This window comes from Aulonocara stuartgranti (genome assembly GCF_965226115.1).
Source record: "Aulonocara stuartgranti genome assembly, chromosome: 8".
Classification (NCBI taxonomy): domain Eukaryota; kingdom Metazoa; phylum Chordata; class Actinopteri; order Cichliformes; family Cichlidae; genus Aulonocara; species Aulonocara stuartgranti.
The window spans coordinates 7,501-27,942 of record NC_138959.1 but is presented as its reverse complement, the minus strand read 5'-3'; the positions used below and the strand labels follow the sequence as shown (position 1 = coordinate 27,942).

At 42.8% G+C, this 20,442-nt stretch overlaps 1 protein-coding gene across 1 annotated transcript in view; it reads left to right on the top strand.

The window, feature by feature from the left end:
- The window catches only part of LOC309712719 (uncharacterized protein), a 39,139-nt gene extending 32,688 nt beyond the window's left edge, over positions 1 to 6,451 (top strand). The window contains exons 3-4 of the mRNA XM_082543759.1: positions 4,374 to 4,529; positions 6,214 to 6,451. Of these exons, the coding sequence (XP_082399885.1) occupies positions 4,374 to 4,529; positions 6,214 to 6,320 (263 nt within the window). The 3' untranslated portion in view covers positions 6,321 to 6,451. The remainder of the gene's footprint in view (positions 1 to 4,373; positions 4,530 to 6,213) is intronic.
- Positions 6,452 to 20,442: the final 13,991 nt, after the last annotated feature.

The following is a 20,442-nucleotide window of genomic DNA, read 5'->3' as shown; positions in this document are numbered from 1 at the left end:
GAATTGCTCTCTTCAGTTGGGTGTCTTCCCTGCTGCCTTTAAAACGGCGGTGGTGAGGCCCATTCTGAAGAAGAGCAATTTGGATTGTAATGATTTTAATAACTACAGACCTGTATCCAACTTACCATTTTTAAGTAAAGTCTTAGAAAAACTTGTTTTTACTCAGATTACTGATTTTCTCAATGATAGACAGATCCTGGAGATATTCCAGTCTGGATTTAGGGTGAACCACAGCACAGAGACGGCTCTCCTAAAGGTTTTAAATGATCTTAGATGTAACTGGGACGCCCAAAAGCTCTCAGTCCTGGTGCTACTGGATCTAAGCGCAGCCTTTGATACAGTAGACCACGCTATTCTTTTAAACAGACTGAAACACATGGTGGGCCTCTCTGGTGCTGTACACAACTGGTTCACTTCCTATCTCTCTGACAGATCTTTTATGGTGAGTATGGATACATGCTCCTCTAAGATCCATAAAATGACATGTGGTGTGCCTCAAGGGTCGGTTCTAGGCCCTGTACTTTTTAATTTGTATATGCTGCCTCTCGGCAGTGTCATCAGGAGGCATGGAGTGAACTTCCACAGTTACGCTGATGACACGCAGCTGTACATCTCCGTGTCTCCTGATGACACCAGACCAATGGATGCCCTTTTTAACTGTATCTTGGATATAAGATCTTGGATGGCAGAAAACTTTTTACAGCTTAACCAGGACAAGACTGAAGTTTTAATTGTCGGTCCTGAGGCTCAGAGAGAGAAACTCTTGTCTAAATTAGAGGCATTTTCACTATGTCCTTCGCTACAAGTGAAAAACCTGGGTGTTATTTTTGACTCTGAGCTTGGTTTTATCCCACATGTTAAACATGTAACCAAAATTGGATTTTATCATCTAAAAAATATAGCCAGAGTCCGCCCTATTCTCTCTCGGGCCAACACGGAGATGCTGATGCATGCTTTTATTACCGGTCGCATTGATTACTGTAATGCCCTGCTCTCTGGTCTTCCTAAGAAGAATATTTCAACTTTACAACTCTTGCAAAACTTGGCAGCTCGTGTGCTGACGAAGACCAGAGGGCGGGCCCACATTACACCGGTTTTAGAATCGCTGCACTGGCTCCCCGTGTGTTTCAGGATCGATTTTAAAGTTCTTTTATTGGTTTTTAAATGTCTTAATGGTCTTGGGCCTTCTTATCTCTCAGATCTGCTTTTACCATACGAACCCTCGCGGACCCTGAGGTCCTCTGGTACTGGCCTTTTGATTGTCCCTAAAGTCAGGACACATACTCACGGAGAGGCAGCTTTTCAGTGGTATGGTCCTCGTCTGTGGAACAGCCTGCCGGAGGAGCTCAGGGCCGCAGAGAACGTACATGTTTTTAAGAACAGGCTCAAGACCCACCTTTTTAATTTAGCTTTTACTTAGCGTTTATTTATTTTATGCTTATTTATTCTATCCTGTTATTCTATTATTAATTTAGGATTTACCTAATATTTTTTGATTTTATTCTTATTCATTTTTTAATCTTCTTACTCTATTTATATTGTATCCTGTTCTTATTTATTTTATCATTTTACCCGGTATATATCGTATTGCGTCATATCTCCAGTGTTTCCTCGGAGGGCGCTCTCTGCACCGTGGCTGTGATTGACCGTGGCTGCTGGGTCTCTGGGGGTCCTCTCAGCCTGGCTGGGGGGCTCCTTGGCCTCCCTCCTGCTGTGTGCCCAGCCTGGAGGCTGCAGTCTGTGACCGGCTCCCGGTGCAGACGGCTCCCTGTTATAGTGTTTCCTCACTTGGCTCATGTGAGCCCAGCCCAATTTTTACTCTTTAAGTGTGCGCGTGTGTGTATGTGTGTGTGGGTGGGGGGATATATGTGTATTGAGAGTGTGGGGAGTGAGTTGGAGGGTGGGGTGGGCTGCTTTTAACTATGTAAAGCACTTTGTGCTACATTTTTTCTGTATGAAAAGTGCTTTATAAATAAAGATTGATTGATTGATTTGCCGCTGTACTCAGGTTTCCAGGTTGAGAGAAATCCACCTGTATTAACACACTAAAACATTCACTTACTATTTCTTTTCTGAAAACATCGATTTGCTTTTAGATTTTACTCTCTTGGTGCATACTTCACGCAATCAGGCAGTTGCCTTTTATGGGCATGCAGAGTTCCTGTCACACACACAGCTACTCACTCCAGCAGCTGCAAAGCTGTCTTCACGTCCTCTCTCCACGCTCTCAGCCACAATCCTCCGTCCTCAATATGAATGTATAAAACCAGTAATAATTATCCCTAGAAACACACACTCAAGACAATTCACTGTATTCAGTCATTTATTCATACTCACTGTGACAAATGCAATTCATGTAAAGAAGATCCCCTATAGGTGAAACTTCAATTCGGCACGACCCCGAAATAAGCATGCCTTTTATCTAAATCAAATGAAATTACTACACCACCTCTAGTGCTGAAATTCGTGCTTGATCACACCCTATATTATGATAAAACCAACCGTAAATCAAATGTAACTGCCTATATTATTGAACTGAACCAAGAGTCACTTAAAAATCTTATAAATCCTGCTTCACACCACAAAACTGAAACAAATCACCCCCCGTATTTATCACTCAAACTCCTCCACTCAACTGAAATGCCCTGCCGACTGAAGTGCCGGTCTAAATCATGCACGATTTGTCTCTTCTATATCAAAACCCAGCCATATATCAAACATTCACAACTTTATTTGTAATATTATAATCAGCAAAATCAGCGTCTTATTTACAGGTCTTTAACAGTATTTGCAAATCATAATTATAAAACTCAAAAATACGCTAAACAGGAAGCGAAAGTCCTCTGTGCGCTTCACAGCAGCCACCTCATTTGCATGTTGACACACCGTCTAAAAAAAGCTAGCAGCGCGCTGACGTCACACACAGCCTCGTTTCACACCCAATTCTCTATTTTATATTACAAAGAAATCTTATATTTACAATCACTCTCAGGCCTGACAGCTTTAGCGCCTACACAATTTTGACCAATTTAAGTTAACGGGTCCAACCGAAGAAGGTCCAACTTTTTTGTAATCAATTAACCAGTATCAGACTCTAACTGTTTCTGGCCTAATCTCTAAAGTCCCTAACTCAATTTAAAAGTGTCCAAAAAGCACAGATAACGTTGCAAACGGTAGTTATTCTGGAGTGCCCCAAGCTCCACAGTGACCAACTGACTATCCCTCAAAGAGGACAAGGCCTAGGCGTCCCCGGCCTTGGCAAGCATTACCTCTGAGCACTGCGCTTCTTAGCGATTCTAACCCCGTTCTATAATAATTTATAACACTTTGAAACAGCAGTCAACACCCCAAAACAAGAGTATGACTGAGGCAGGTGCAACCCTATGATCAACGGAGCCTCTAACTCACAAAATGACCAATTCCCTATTAAACTACTTGGGCTTCTGACCCAATTTCACTGTTTTCCTTTTCTTTGGGCCTCTAACCCAGTACTGTAACTTACAAACTTACTTCAACTTTCTAATCTCATGAGATTTTTTTCATCAAAATCAAAACAGGCCATCTACCAGTAATTTCAGTGAGTAGACTTAAATTTTTTTCATGTCCAATTTGGCACACTTTGGAAATAGATTCAACAGGTAGTGCCTTACCTTTGTATAAGCCGGCTTATGCCCACTCACGTCAGACCACTGGCTCGTGCCTGTCCGTTCGACAACCGCGGACCGTCCAAACCTCCAACTTCCACCCCAATACCACAGGACGAGCCCCCAAACTGTTGTGGATTCAAATATTGGGGATGGATACAAGAAGAAAAACCACAATAACAACACTGGTCCGGCCGGGTTGAGTCAAACAATGATTTTAATGAATACACGTGTGGGAGATGGACACCGTACGCAGACAGCATCAGATCTCAAAATGGTGGAGCATTGATCAAACTCTTATAGCCTCTGGTGCCCCCACCTTATCATAAAAGCTTAAACATTCACATGCTTTCTCTCACACAGCGCCTAAGCTACGACCTTGGCTCCCTGTTTATCTGCTCCTGCTGAGATGGGGCAGAAAACTCCAGTATGTTCTGTTCTCTTCTAATCAGACAAATAAGGCGATGACTTTCTGCGAACAGTATTTCTTATAACTCAGCAGTATAATGCATCATAAAACAATATCATTCATCCACAATAAATCAGCAGTCTAATGTAATGCAAATCAGTTTAACTAATGCAATAGTTATCAGCTTCTTCTAATTCAGGAGAATAATGCAAACTAAAACTACATAATAATTCACAATCTTTAATTAAGGGTCTAACATGGCATAAAATAATATTATAATCTAACACTATGTTTTCCCATCTGATGTTGTTAAACTGTAGCTGCTGCAGACCTCCAGACAAAGAGGAAGGTCTTTGAGAAGGTGATGGCTGTGAGGCGCCTGAGAGAGGAGGAGATTATCCTTTGCAGGGAGATGCGGCATCACTGGACAGTGTTGCGAATGCAATCTGTGGTGTTGGGGACAATCTCCTCAGACTGTAAGCACATTATTTATTTATTAATTTTTCGATGAATCGATTGAAAATAGGAGCAGATGCTAAAGTCTTACTGGATCTTTTACCTATATCTAGGTTGGTGGCTAACACTGCCTTCTCCCTTTAAAAAAAATGTTTAATTACAGGATCCTAATTCCTTGTGTTTATGAGGTGTGACAAAGTGGGTGAGAAGACCATTTGTCTATATTCTTAACATTCTTGTTTTGATTTAACCATATTTCACATATAATCTGCAATAGGCAAACATCTACTATCCCGGGTTTGTTTATGTTTTGCACTTTTACAGATTATATAATATAACATCTTGGTTTAAATCAATTCCTACAAGTTTGTTAAGTTAACATGTTCTTTATTTCAACTGTTAATTTGTATTGTTTAGAACTTACCTTACCTACCTGTCTTCCAGAAACAAAAGGAGGAAATGTAGTTTTACTTCCTGCTTTATACCTTCTGGGTTCATCTGAGGTCACAGGAAGAGACCAAGTGCAGGAGGGGAAGAACTCTTATAATTTAATAAAGTTGATTTTAGAGGGTTTGTGAAGAAATAGATTTATTGTTGTAATATGTATTGATTACACCAGAGTTTATGTTGCCAGTGTCATGGTCCGCGGCCCGGCGTCCGAGGAGCTAATGGGATGCCCATGCCCACGGTCATGGCTGTTGCACCCCATCCCAGGCGATCATCAGGTGGACTATTTGATCCAGCCCAGCCTGCTGCTGCAGGCCAGTCCGTAGTCGTCTCACAGCGGTAACGTACACCTGCGGGAAAGCGATTGTGAGAACTCATCTGTCTGAACTAGCGCTGATTCTGTCCTGTGCACTCAGATAAACAACTCGGCGTGTTTTTGAGCCACCTGCCTGTCCACCTGCCCGTCTGGAATTTGGATCTCCTTCAGTACTCGCCACCTCGACTTTCCTGGAGCTCCCCGCGGACCCTCACCCCTCCCTCCGGCTCCCACGGCCCCGTTGTCACCGTAAGACTCGTACTCTTCCCCCACGTATGCTGCTATTTCCCCGCGCCCCAATAATTCTTGTCCTTTTTCTGTTGCAGCCTCCCACAGTCCCGTTTTCGGCGTTCCTGCGCGACTCATCTCCCGGTCCCTTGGTTTCTCGAGTTTCACGCGTGTTTTCCTTCTACCCTCCCGGGACACCTTCAGTTAAAATAAAGTTTATTTTCTCGTACTCCTGTGTGTGTTGGCTCTGCTTCTGGGTCCAGCTTGTGTGCTGAACTTCGGTTCATGACAGCCAGTAAAGAGGAGTAGTAGAGGTTTGAATATAATCATGTTCATCTTACCTACCTACTGAATGGAATAGTCCAGAGGAGGAATTGTTTGGTTAAGTGGACTATTTAAGCAGAAGAACTCAGGTGCTTTGGGAGAAAGGTTCAGGTCGGTGTAGCTGTGTGCAGTTTGACCTTAATTTCTGTTGATTTAAGTTCAGTTATGTTTATTTGAATTGAGTTAATTATAGAGTTGAGTTTCTTATTTGTTTCTTTGTAAATATTGTTTGGGCCACAAAATGGTGAATAAATCACTTGCTACACTGGACAGCATTGGTCTCCTGCACTTCTTTGACCGCTTAAGTCGAGTCCTACCACATGAGGTGATGAGGTGAGGTTTTTTTTTTTTTGCTTTACTCATATTTATTTGTTTTGTTCTTTTTACAGCCTCCCTTGTTGGCATGTTGGAGGATGCACAGAAGGGACTCCGTAGCCTGGTTTTAAAAAAACGAAATGAACTGAAAGCTGAAATGCTCAAAGTAAAGGACACGTAAAAGAGAATCCTCAGCCACCAACCACTCCTGGAAATGGACTCGGAGGAGGAGGAAGACATTCCAGACGATGCCACTGAGAGTGATTTGAGCACTTCTGATGAAGACTGATTGTGTCATCATTGATGTTATGTTTGGAAAAATAAAAGTTAATCACATCTCTGTTTAAGGGGAAGATAAAGTTGGGAGACCGGTCCCCGAAGGGGGCCGGGCTCCAATGCACTGTCCATACCTGCCCCCATCCCGGGCGGCAAGGTCCCCCAGGGCTTTTCCCTCTTTATTATAATCCTTATTTTATTGTATTATCTTTTTATTGTCCCATTAAATTGACATTATTGTGTATTATAATTCTTTTTAAGGTAATATTTAAGGACACATCATCAGTAGTGGACCCTGGAATCATTGGATGTTTCGGCCATTATCACTAGACATCCTCCTCCAAGGAAGGCCCTCCCAAGGTTGATCACGCCTTGGAGTGTGTCATCAATTAAATAAGATAATAGTAATTAATTAATGCCTTTCTGGGCTTTAATCTTTAAAGTTTCCAAGAGGCCAATCAGGCCCTGTCAGGTTCAATCGCCTTTTAGAGAGTTAATTAGGCCCTATTTGGGTTCATGGCAATCTAACGTATGTCCGTGACTTTGAAAATTTCACTCAAGAGCCACCCCGGGCGGTCTGCACTTGGGGGGACGAAGGCAGTGTCCAAAGGTCGCCTGCGAATGCCCCAGCCGCGGAGACGTGGAGGTCTCCGATTGATTGCATGTCTGCACTTGGGGGGACGAAGGCAGTGCCCGAAGGCCGCCTGCGACTACCCCAGCCACGGAGACGCGGAGGTCTCCGATTGATTGCATGATCCATATGTCCTGCTTAACTCACAATTATTAGCTTTTAGCTTCTGCAAGTTTAAAGTACTAATATCATCAGGTTAGGGTTAGGGGTGAAGAAAAGAACCTGCCCCTCCCGAAGGAGGAACAGGGCGTGCACGGGCCATCAACCCCGATGGTCCGCAGCCTCACATCCCTCTACCTCCATAATTGATTTTTAATTTGAAAGGTAAGTATTTCTTTTTTTACAGGTTTGCAAAGGTAGGTATTCTTTTTTTGCAGGTTCCCAATTTTTCCGTTACTTTGGCTTGTTTCCAATAAAGTGTTTTCAATCCCAATTTGTTTTCTGTGTGGTTTTTAATTTTGTTTTGAGTTCTCTCTAATTTGAGTTGTTAAGGAAAATCAATAAAACATGAATTAAAACATGAAATAAAATCCCCCAAAAATAACAAACTAAAATAACAAACTAACGTAAAATTGAAAAAATTAAATGAGTATGCCCTTGTCGCGACGTTTCGAAGTTAGGGTTAGGGTTAGGGGGTTAGGGGGTTAGGGGAGAAATAAGTTGGGAGTCCGGTCCCCGAAGGGGGCCGGGCTCCAATGCACTGGCCATGCCTGCTCCCATCCCGGGCGGCAAGGTCCCCCACGGCTTTTTATTGTATTATCTTTTTATAGTCTCATTAATTTGATTTTAAGGTAATATTTAGGACACATCATCAGTAGTGGACCCTGGAATCATCGGATGTTTCGGCCATTAACACTAGACATCCTCTTCCAAGGAAGGCCCTCCCAAGGTTGATCACGCCTTGGAGTGTGTCATCAATTAAATAAGATAATAGTAATTAATTAATGCCTTTCTGGGCTTTAATTTTTAAAGTTTCCTAATAGTAATTAAGTAATGCCTTTCTGGGCTTTAATTTTTAAAGTTTCCAAGAGGCCACAATCGCCTTTTAGAGAGTTAATTAGGCCCTATTTGGGTTCATGGCAATCCAACGTATGTCCGTGACTTTGAGAATTTCACTCAAGAGCCACCCCGGGCGGTCTGCGCTTGGGGGGGACGAAGGCAGTGTCCAAAGGTCGCCTGCGAATGCCCCAGCCGCGGAGACATGGAGGTCTCCGATTGATTGCATGTCTGCACTTGGGGGGACGAAGGCAGTGCCCGAAGGCCGCCTGCGACTACCCCAGCCACGGAGACGCGGAGGTCTCCGATTGATTGCATGATCCATATGTCCTGCTCAACTCACAATTATTAGCTTTTAGCTTCTGCAGGTTTAAAGTACTAATATCATCAGGTTCAATCGCATTTTAGAGAGCTAATGAGGCCCTATTTGGGTTTATGGAAATTTAACGTATGTCCGTGACTTTGAAAATTTCACTCATTAACTCACAATTATTGACTTTTAGCTTCTGCAAGTTTAGAGTATTAATATCATCTCATAAATGCTTCTCCTTCAGTCGTTTCCTATATTTGTTATCATGTATTCTCACATACCTGCACCTTGTCCTTTGAATGAGGTTTCCTCCCTGGTCTGTCTGCCACCTGCTCCCTGTGCTCCATGTGCTCTGCCTGGTCTGACTTCCTGGTTCCCATCATGCACTTGATCGATCTCCAGGGCAACCACTGTTGTGTCCTTGAACTGTCATCATTAGCTTTAGCCATAGCATAATGTTAGCTTCCATATTAGCATCCATGAAACTCAATATAAAGATGACTAGTCCCATGTACAAATTGTACTTTATCATGTGTCACTGTCATACAATTGTTAGCATTAGCTTAGCACCTTGGCTTTCTTGTTAGGGTTAGGGTGTGGAAAAGGAAACGGGGTCCCAGCAATTGCTGGTCCCCTGTTGGTGCACTCTCACTCGACTGGAGTGGGCATTGATGCCCCCTGATCAAAAAATTACCCATCTTGGGTTATAGTTGCTAGCTGTTTATGATTGAGCCCGTCGCGACGTTTCGGCGTTGTTTCGCCTTCATCAGGCTGGGCTCAATGATGTAGGGACTGTCTTGTCCTCTATTTATATGTTTCCCTTAACTTAGGTTTTCTTTGTGACTTTCTTGTCTTCTATTTCTCTGTTCCTTCTTACTTAGGTTTTTTTCTGCATTTTCTTAGCTTTTTCTGTGCTTTTTTCTGTTTTTCTCAACCCTGCTTGGGGAGTTCTATTTTTCTGTTTGTCTCAACCCTACTTGGGGAGCTTTTCTTTCATGTGCTTTCTTCTTAGCTTTCTCTGTACTTTTTTCTTAGTTTTTCTCTATTTTTCTTCTCTGTGTACCCTTTGTGACTCTCTTGTCATCTATTTCCATTTTTCCTTTTTATTCTCTTGTTTTTATTCATGGCACCCCCTATTCCTTAGTCCACTCTTTCTTTCATCTTTATATTTCTGGCACCCCCATCTTTAGTAACCACTCTATTTAGGCTTCTTTTTCTGTTTTTCCATTTTTTAGGCTTTTTTTCTGTTTTTCTGGGGGGTGGGGGGGAGGGAGGGGGGATAGGTTAGGATTAGGGTAGGAGATATGGGCAGGGGCATCACCCACTCCACCGGGACCTGGCTGGTTAGGGTGTGGAAAAGGAAACAGGGTCCCAGCAATTGCTGGTCCCCTGTTGGTGCACTCTCACTCGACTGGAGTGGGCATTGATGCCCCCTGATCAAAAAATTACCCATCTTGGGTTATAGTTGCTAGCTGTTTATGATTGAGCCCGTCGCGACGTTTCGGCGTTGTTTCGCCTTCATCAGGCTGGGCTCAATGATGTAGGGACTGTCTTGTCCTCTATTTATATGTTTCCCTTAACTTAGGTTTTCTTTGTGACTTTCTTGTCTTCTATTTCTCTGTTCCTTCTTACTTAGGTTTTTTTCTGCATTTTCTTAGCTTTTTCTGTGCTTTTTTCTGTTTTTCTCAACCCTGCTTGGGGAGTTCTATTTTTCTGTTTGTCTCAACCCTACTTGGGGAGCTTTTCTTTCATGTGCTTTCTTCTTAGCTTTCTCTGTACTTTTTTCTTAGTTTTTCTCTATTTTTCTTCTCTGTGTACCCTTTGTGACTCTCTTGTCATCTATTTCCATTTTTCCTTTTTATTCTCTTGTTTTTATTCATGGCACCCCCTATTCCTTAGTCCACTCTTTCTTTCATCTTTATATTTCTGGCACCCCCATCTTTAGTAACCACTCTATTTAGGCTTCTTTTTCTGTTTTTCTGTTTTTCCATTTTTTAGGCTTTTTTTCTGTTTTTCTGGGGGGGAGGGAGGGGGGATAGGTTAGGATTAGGGTAGGAGATATGGGCAGGGGCATCACCCACTCCACCGGGACCTGGCTGGTTAGGGTGTGGAAAAGGAAACAGGGTCCCAGCAATTGCTGGTCCCCTGTTGGTGCACTCTCACTCGACTGGAGTGGGCATTGATGCCCCCTGATCAAAAAATTACCCATCTTGGGTTATAGTTGCTAGCTGTTTATGATTGAGCCCGTCGCGACGTTTCGGCGTTGTTTCGCCTTAGGGTTAGGGTTAGGGGTTAGGGGAAATCAAAGTTGGGAGTCCGGTCCCCGAAGGGGGCCGGGCTCCAAATGCACTGTCCATACCTGCTCCCATCCCGGGCGTCAGGGCCCCCCACAGCATGCCCCAAGAGGCTGTGATCGTCCAACGGACTGGTAATGATGTCCCTATCCCGTTTCCAAAAATTTCCCGTAATTAGGTTAGTATTGTAATTTTGTTTTGTGTTCTAATAATGTACTTATGTGTCCTTTCTTTGTTTCTCTTTGTCTTTCACTTCTCTTTCTCTATTTGTTTTCCCTTTTTCCTTGGGTTCTCTCTTTTTCTTTTTACGTGACTTATTTCACTTTGCTTTCTGTCTGTGTTTCCTGTCTTTATTTCTCTTTGTCTTTCACTGCTTTTTTTCTCTATGTGTTTTCCCTTCCTTGGGTTCTCTCTTTTTCTTTTTACGTGACTTATTTGTCTTTTTAACTTGCTTTCCTTCATATCTTTGTTTGTCCCACTGTTGTTCTCTTTGTTTACACTTGTTTTTCTCTTTGTTTTCTGTCAACACTTTGTTTATATTTCTCTCTTAATGGCACCCCCTGTCCTTTTTGACATCCCGTCCTTTGTTTACTCTATTTGTATTTATGGCACCCCCTTCCTTTAAATCCTTTCCGTTATTTCACGTACGTTATTCTTTGTTCTTCTATGATCATTTGGGCCGTCGCGACGTTTCGGCCGATATAGGCCTTCCTCAGGCTGGCCCAACATGTCTGAATGTGCTTTCTCTGTGCCTCCCTTGGCTTTTATAGTGTGCTGTCTCCTCCCACTCTTGGGCTTTCCGTTTCCTTGTTTTTCTGTTTAATGTCCTTAATGTTTTGTCCTGTCTTTTAGTGTTATGTCCAATTGTTTTGTGTCCTCCAAATCCTCCTTTTAATTTCTTGTCCCAATTATATGTGTGTCTTTATTGACTTTTATGATTTTGTCCAATTGTTTTGTGTCCTCCATCCTCCTTTTATTTTTTTGGCCTGATTACGTGTTTGTCTTATTGACCTTTATTGTGTCCAATTGTTTTTGTATGTCCTATGTGGTTAGGTTTAGGATTGGTGAGGGGGTCGGGATACCCCCAGCCCAGTGGCCAAAGAACCTACTGAGGGAGCCTTCAGGGGACCCCGCGCTACCCAAGTGGGTGGTCAGGCGGCAACTGGCTGGTTAGGGGAAATCAAAGTTGGGAGTCCGGTCCCCGAAGGGGGCCGGGCTCCAAATGCACTGTCCATACCTGCTCCCATCCCGGGCGTCAGGGCCCCCCACAGCATGCCCCAAGAGGCTGTGATCGTCCAACGGACTGGTAATGATGTCCCTATCCCGTTTCCAAAAATTTCCCGTAATTAGGTTAGTATTGTAATTTTGTTTTGTGTTCTAATAATGTACTTATGTGTCCTTTCTTTGTTTCTCTTTGTCTTTCACTTCTCTTTCTCTATTTGTTTTCCCTTTTTCCTTGGGTTCTCTCTTTTTCTTTTTACGTGACTTATTTCACTTTGCTTTCTGTCTGTGTTTCCTGTCTTTATTTCTCTTTGTCTTTCACTGCTTTTTTTCTCTATGTGTTTTCCCTTCCTTGGGTTCTCTCTTTTTCTTTTTACGTGACTTATTTGTCTTTTTAACTTGCTTTCCTTCATATCTTTGTTTGTCCCACTGTTGTTCTCTTTGTTTACACTTGTTTTTCTCTTTGTTTTCTGTCAACACTTTGTTTATATTTCTCTCTTAATGGCACCCCCTGTCCTTTTTGACATCCCGTCCTTTGTTTACTCTATTTGTATTTATGGCACCCCCTTCCTTTAAATCCTTTCCGTTATTTCACGTACGTTATTCTTTGTTCTTCTATGATCATTTGGGCCGTCGCGACGTTTCGGCCGATATAGGCCTTCCTCAGGCTGGCCCAACATGTCTGAATGTGCTTTCTCTGTGCCTCCCTTGGCTTTTATAGTGTGCTGTCTCCTCCCACTCTTGGGCTTTCCGTTTCCTTGTTTTTCTGTTTAATGTCCTTAATGTTTTGTCCTGTCTTTTAGTGTTATGTCCAATTGTTTTGTGTCCTCCAAATCCTCCTTTTAATTTCTTGTCCCAATTATATGTGTGTCTTTATTGACTTTTATGATTTTGTCCAATTGTTTTGTGTCCTCCATCCTCCTTTTATTTTTTTGGCCTGATTACGTGTTTGTCTTATTGACCTTTATTGTGTCCAATTGTTTTTGTATGTCCTATGTGGTTAGGTTTAGGATTGGTGAGGGGGTCGGGATACCCCCAGCCCAGTGGCCAAAGAACCTACTGAGGGAGCCTTCAGGGGACCCCGCGCTACCCAAGTGGGTGGTCAGGCGGCAACTGGCTGGTTAGGGGAAATCAAAGTTGGGAGTCCGGTCCCCGAAGGGGGCCGGGCTCCAAATGCACTGTCCATACCTGCTCCCATCCCGGGCGTCAGGGCCCCCCACAGCATGCCCCAAGAGGCTGTGATCGTCCAACGGACTGGTAATGATGTCCCTATCCCGTTTCCAAAAATTTCCCGTAATTAGGTTAGTATTGTAATTTTGTTTTGTGTTCTAATAATGTACTTATGTGTCCTTTCTTTGTTTCTCTTTGTCTTTCACTTCTCTTTCTCTATTTGTTTTCCCTTTTTCCTTGGGTTCTCTCTTTTTCTTTTTACGTGACTTATTTCACTTTGCTTTCTGTCTGTGTTTCCTGTCTTTATTTCTCTTTGTCTTTCACTGCTTTTTTTCTCTATGTGTTTTCCCTTCCTTGGGTTCTCTCTTTTTCTTTTTACGTGACTTATTTGTCTTTTTAACTTGCTTTCCTTCATATCTTTGTTTGTCCCACTGTTGTTCTCTTTGTTTACACTTGTTTTTCTCTTTGTTTTCTGTCAACACTTTGTTTATATTTCTCTCTTAATGGCACCCCCTGTCCTTTTTGACATCCCGTCCTTTGTTTACTCTATTTGTATTTATGGCACCCCCTTCCTTTAAATCCTTTCCGTTATTTCACGTACGTTATTCTTTGTTCTTCTATGATCATTTGGGCCGTCGCGACGTTTCGGCCGATATAGGCCTTCCTCAGGCTGGCCCAACATGTCTGAATGTGCTTTCTCTGTGCCTCCCTTGGCTTTTATAGTGTGCTGTCTCCTCCCACTCTTGGGCTTTCCGTTTCCTTGTTTTTCTGTTTAATGTCCTTAATGTTTTGTCCTGTCTTTTAGTGTTATGTCCAATTGTTTTGTGTCCTCCAAATCCTCCTTTTAATTTCTTGTCCCAATTATATGTGTGTCTTTATTGACTTTTATGATTTTGTCCAATTGTTTTGTGTCCTCCATCCTCCTTTTATTTTTTTGGCCTGATTACGTGTTTGTCTTATTGACCTTTATTGTGTCCAATTGTTTTTGTATGTCCTATGTGGTTAGGTTTAGGATTGGTGAGGGGGTCGGGATACCCCCAGCCCAGTGGCCAAAGAACCTACTGAGGGAGCCTTCAGGGGACCCCGCGCTACCCAAGTGGGTGGTCAGGCGGCAACTGGCTGGTTAGGGGAAATCAAAGTTGGGAGTCCGGTCCCCGAAGGGGGCCGGGCTCCAAATGCACTGTCCATACCTGCTCCCATCCCGGGCGTCAGGGCCCCCCACAGCATGCCCCAAGAGGCTGTGATCGTCCAACGGACTGGTAATGATGTCCCTATCCCGTTTCCAAAAATTTCCCGTAATTAGGTTAGTATTGTAATTTTGTTTTGTGTTCTAATAATGTACTTATGTGTCCTTTCTTTGTTTCTCTTTGTCTTTCACTTCTCTTTCTCTATTTGTTTTCCCTTTTTCCTTGGGTTCTCTCTTTTTCTTTTTACGTGACTTATTTCACTTTGCTTTCTGTCTGTGTTTCCTGTCTTTATTTCTCTTTGTCTTTCACTGCTTTTTTTCTCTATGTGTTTTCCCTTCCTTGGGTTCTCTCTTTTTCTTTTTACGTGACTTATTTGTCTTTTTAACTTGCTTTCCTTCATATCTTTGTTTGTCCCACTGTTGTTCTCTTTGTTTACACTTGTTTTTCTCTTTGTTTTCTGTCAACACTTTGTTTATATTTCTCTCTTAATGGCACCCCCTGTCCTTTTTGACATCCCGTCCTTTGTTTACTCTATTTGTATTTATGGCACCCCCTTCCTTTAAATCCTTTCCGTTATTTCACGTACGTTATTCTTTGTTCTTCTATGATCATTTGGGCCGTCGCGACGTTTCGGCCGATATAGGCCTTCCTCAGGCTGGCCCAACATGTCTGAATGTGCTTTCTCTGTGCCTCCCTTGGCTTTTATAGTGTGCTGTCTCCTCCCACTCTTGGGCTTTCCGTTTCCTTGTTTTTCTGTTTAATGTCCTTAATGTTTTGTCCTGTCTTTTAGTGTTATGTCCAATTGTTTTGTGTCCTCCAAATCCTCCTTTTAATTTCTTGTCCCAATTATATGTGTGTCTTTATTGACTTTTATGATTTTGTCCAATTGTTTTGTGTCCTCCATCCTCCTTTTATTTTTTTGGCCTGATTACGTGTTTGTCTTATTGACCTTTATTGTGTCCAATTGTTTTTGTATGTCCTATGTGGTTAGGTTTAGGATTGGTGAGGGGGTCGGGATACCCCCAGCCCAGTGGCCAAAGAACCTACTGAGGGAGCCTTCAGGGGACCCCGCGCTACCCAAGTGGGTGGTCAGGCGGCAACTGGCTGGTTAGGGGAAATCAAAGTTGGGAGTCCGGTCCCCGAAGGGGGCCGGGCTCCAAATGCACTGTCCATACCTGCTCCCATCCCGGGCGTCAGGGCCCCCCACAGCATGCCCCAAGAGGCTGTGATCGTCCAACGGACTGGTAATGATGTCCCTATCCCGTTTCCAAAAATTTCCCGTAATTAGGTTAGTATTGTAATTTTGTTTTGTGTTCTAATAATGTACTTATGTGTCCTTTCTTTGTTTCTCTTTGTCTTTCACTTCTCTTTCTCTATTTGTTTTCCCTTTTTCCTTGGGTTCTCTCTTTTTCTTTTTACGTGACTTATTTCACTTTGCTTTCTGTCTGTGTTTCCTGTCTTTATTTCTCTTTGTCTTTCACTGCTTTTTTTCTCTATGTGTTTTCCCTTCCTTGGGTTCTCTCTTTTTCTTTTTACGTGACTTATTTGTCTTTTTAACTTGCTTTCCTTCATATCTTTGTTTGTCCCACTGTTGTTCTCTTTGTTTACACTTGTTTTTCTCTTTGTTTTCTGTCAACACTTTGTTTATATTTCTCTCTTAATGGCACCCCCTGTCCTTTTTGACATCCCGTCCTTTGTTTACTCTATTTGTATTTATGGCACCCCCTTCCTTTAAATCCTTTCCGTTATTTCACGTACGTTATTCTTTGTTCTTCTATGATCATTTGGGCCGTCGCGACGTTTCGGCCGATATAGGCCTTCCTCAGGCTGGCCCAACATGTCTGAATGTGCTTTCTCTGTGCCTCCCTTGGCTTTTATAGTGTGCTGTCTCCTCCCACTCTTGGGCTTTCCGTTTCCTTGTTTTTCTGTTTAATGTCCTTAATGTTTTGTCCTGTCTTTTAGTGTTATGTCCAATTGTTTTGTGTCCTCCAAATCCTCCTTTTAATTTCTTGTCCCAATTATATGTGTGTCTTTATTGACTTTTATGATTTTGTCCAATTGTTTTGTGTCCTCCATCCTCCTTTTATTTTTTTGGCCTGATTACGTGTTTGTCTTATTGACCTTTATTGTGTCCAATTGTTTTTGTATGTCCTATGTGGTTAGGTTTAGGATTGGTGAGGGGGTCGGGATACCCCCAGCCCAGTGGCCAAAGAACCTACTGAGGGAGCCTTCAGGGGACCCCGCGCTACCCAAGTGGGTGGTCAGGCGGCAACTGGCTGGTTAGGGGAAATCAAAGTTGGGAGTCCGGTCCCCGAAGGGGGCCGGGCTCCAAATGCACTGTCCATACCTGCTCCCATCCCGGGCGTCAGGGCCCCCCACAGCATGCCCCAAGAGGCTGTGATCGTCCAACGGACTGGTAATGATGTCCCTATCCCGTTTCCAAAAATTTCCCGTAATTAGGTTAGTATTGTAATTTTGTTTTGTGTTCTAATAATGTACTTATGTGTCCTTTCTTTGTTTCTCTTTGTCTTTCACTTCTCTTTCTCTATTTGTTTTCCCTTTTTCCTTGGGTTCTCTCTTTTTCTTTTTACGTGACTTATTTCACTTTGCTTTCTGTCTGTGTTTCCTGTCTTTATTTCTCTTTGTCTTTCACTGCTTTTTTTCTCTATGTGTTTTCCCTTCCTTGGGTTCTCTCTTTTTCTTTTTACGTGACTTATTTGTCTTTTTAACTTGCTTTCCTTCATATCTTTGTTTGTCCCACTGTTGTTCTCTTTGTTTACACTTGTTTTTCTCTTTGTTTTCTGTCAACACTTTGTTTATATTTCTCTCTTAATGGCACCCCCTGTCCTTTTTGACATCCCGTCCTTTGTTTACTCTATTTGTATTTATGGCACCCCCTTCCTTTAAATCCTTTCCGTTATTTCACGTACGTTATTCTTTGTTCTTCTATGATCATTTGGGCCGTCGCGACGTTTCGGCCGATATAGGCCTTCCTCAGGCTGGCCCAACATGTCTGAATGTGCTTTCTCTGTGCCTCCCTTGGCTTTTATAGTGTGCTGTCTCCTCCCACTCTTGGGCTTTCCGTTTCCTTGTTTTTCTGTTTAATGTCCTTAATGTTTTGTCCTGTCTTTTAGTGTTATGTCCAATTGTTTTGTGTCCTCCAAATCCTCCTTTTAATTTCTTGTCCCAATTATATGTGTGTCTTTATTGACTTTTATGATTTTGTCCAATTGTTTTGTGTCCTCCATCCTCCTTTTATTTTTTTGGCCTGATTACGTGTTTGTCTTATTGACCTTTATTGTGTCCAATTGTTTTTGTATGTCCTATGTGGTTAGGTTTAGGATTGGTGAGGGGGTCGGGATACCCCCAGCCCAGTGGCCAAAGAACCTACTGAGGGAGCCTTCAGGGGACCCCGCGCTACCCAAGTGGGTGGTCAGGCGGCAACTGGCTGGTTAGGGGAAATCAAAGTTGGGAGTCCGGTCCCCGAAGGGGGCCGGGCTCCAAATGCACTGTCCATACCTGCTCCCATCCCGGGCGTCAGGGCCCCCCACAGCATGCCCCAAGAGGCTGTGATCGTCCAACGGACTGGTAATGATGTCCCTATCCCGTTTCCAAAAATTTCCCGTAATTAGGTTAGTATTGTAATTTTGTTTTGTGTTCTAATAATGTACTTATGTGTCCTTTCTTTGTTTCTCTTTGTCTTTCACTTCTCTTTCTCTATTTGTTTTCCCTTTTTCCTTGGGTTCTCTCTTTTTCTTTTTACGTGACTTATTTCACTTTGCTTTCTGTCTGTGTTTCCTGTCTTTATTTCTCTTTGTCTTTCACTGCTTTTTTTCTCTATGTGTTTTCCCTTCCTTGGGTTCTCTCTTTTTCTTTTTACGTGACTTATTTGTCTTTTTAACTTGCTTTCCTTCATATCTTTGTTTGTCCCACTGTTGTTCTCTTTGTTTACACTTGTTTTTCTCTTTGTTTTCTGTCAACACTTTGTTTATATTTCTCTCTTAATGGCACCCCCTGTCCTTTTTGACATCCCGTCCTTTGTTTACTCTATTTGTATTTATGGCACCCCCTTCCTTTAAATCCTTTCCGTTATTTCACGTACGTTATTCTTTGTTCTTCTATGATCATTTGGGCCGTCGCGACGTTTCGGCCGATATAGGCCTTCCTCAGGCTGGCCCAACATGTCTGAATGTGCTTTCTCTGTGCCTCCCTTGGCTTTTATAGTGTGCTGTCTCCTCCCACTCTTGGGCTTTCCGTTTCCTTGTTTTTCTGTTTAATGTCCTTAATGTTTTGTCCTGTCTTTTAGTGTTATGTCCAATTGTTTTGTGTCCTCCAAATCCTCCTTTTAATTTCTTGTCCCAATTATATGTGTGTCTTTATTGACTTTTATGATTTTGTCCAATTGTTTTGTGTCCTCCATCCTCCTTTTATTTTTTTGGCCTGATTACGTGTTTGTCTTATTGACCTTTATTGTGTCCAATTGTTTTTGTATGTCCTATGTGGTTAGGTTTAGGATTGGTGAGGGGGTCGGGATACCCCCAGCCCAGTGGCCAAAGAACCTACTGAGGGAGCCTTCAGGGGACCCCGCGCTACCCAAGTGGGTGGTCAGGCGGCAACTGGCTGGTTAGGGGAAATCAAAGTTGGGAGTCCGGTCCCCGAAGGGGGCCGGGCTCCAAATGCACTGTCCATACCTGCTCCCATCCCGGGCGTCAGGGCCCCCCACAGCATGCCCCAAGAGGCTGTGATCGTCCAACGGACTGGTAATGATGTCCCTATCCCGTTTCCAAAAATTTCCCGTAATTAGGTTAGTATTGTAATTTTGTTTTGTGTTCTAATAATGTACTTATGTGTCCTTTCTTTGTTTCTCTTTGTCTTTCACTTCTCTTTCTCTATTTGTTTTCCCTTTTTCCTTGGGTTCTCTCTTTTTCTTTTTACGTGACTTATTTCACTTTGCTTTCTGTCTGTGTTTCCTGTCTTTATTTCTCTTTGTCTTTCACTGCTTTTTTTCTCTATGTGTTTTCCCTTCCTTGGGTTCTCTCTTTTTCTTTTTACGTGACTTATTTGTCTTTTTAACTTGCTTTCCTTCATATCTTTGTTTGTCCCACTGTTGTTCTCTTTGTTTACACTTGTTTTTCTCTTTGTTTTCTGTCAACACTTTGTTTATATTTCTCTCTTAATGGCACCCCCTGTCCTTTTTGACATCCCGTCCTTTGTTTACTCTATTTGTATTTATGGCACCCCCTTCCTTTAAATCCTTTCCGTTATTTCACGTACGTTATTCTTTGTTCTTCTATGATCATTTGGGCCGTCGCGACGTTTCGGCCGATATAGGCCTTCCTCAGGCTGGCCCAACATGTCTGAATGTGCTTTCTCTGTGCCTCCCTTGGCTTTTATAGTGTGCTGTCTCCTCCCACTCTTGGGCTTTCCGTTTCCTTGTTTTTCTGTTTAATGTCCTTAATGTTTTGTCCTGTCTTTTAGTGTTATGTCCAATTGTTTTGTGTCCTCCAAATCCTCCTTTTAATTTCTTGTCCCAATTATATGTGTGTCTTTATTGACTTTTATGATTTTGTCCAATTGTTTTGTGTCCTCCATCCTCCTTTTATTTTTTTGGCCTGATTACGTGTTTGTCTTATTGACCTTTATTGTGTCCAATTGTTTTTGTATGTCCTATGTGGTTAGGTTTAGGATTGGTGAGGGGGTCGGGATACCCCCAGCCCAGTGGCCAAAGAACCTACTGAGGGAGCCTTCAGGGGACCCCGCGCTACCCAAGTGGGTGGTCAGGCGGCAACTGGCTGGTTAGGGGAAATCAAAGTTGGGAGTCCGGTCCCCGAAGGGGGCCGGGCTCCAAATGCACTGTCCATACCTGCTCCCATCCCGGGCGTCAGGGCCCCCCACAGCATGCCCCAAGAGGCTGTGATCGTCCAACGGACTGGTAATGATGTCCCTATCCCGTTTCCAAAAATTTCCCGTAATTAGGTTAGTATTGTAATTTTGTTTTGTGTTCTAATAATGTACTTATGTGTCCTTTCTTTGTTTCTCTTTGTCTTTCACTTCTCTTTCTCTATTTGTTTTCCCTTTTTCCTTGGGTTCTCTCTTTTTCTTTTTACGTGACTTATTTCACTTTGCTTTCTGTCTGTGTTTCCTGTCTTTATTTCTCTTTGTCTTTCACTGCTTTTTTTCTCTATGTGTTTTCCCTTCCTTGGGTTCTCTCTTTTTCT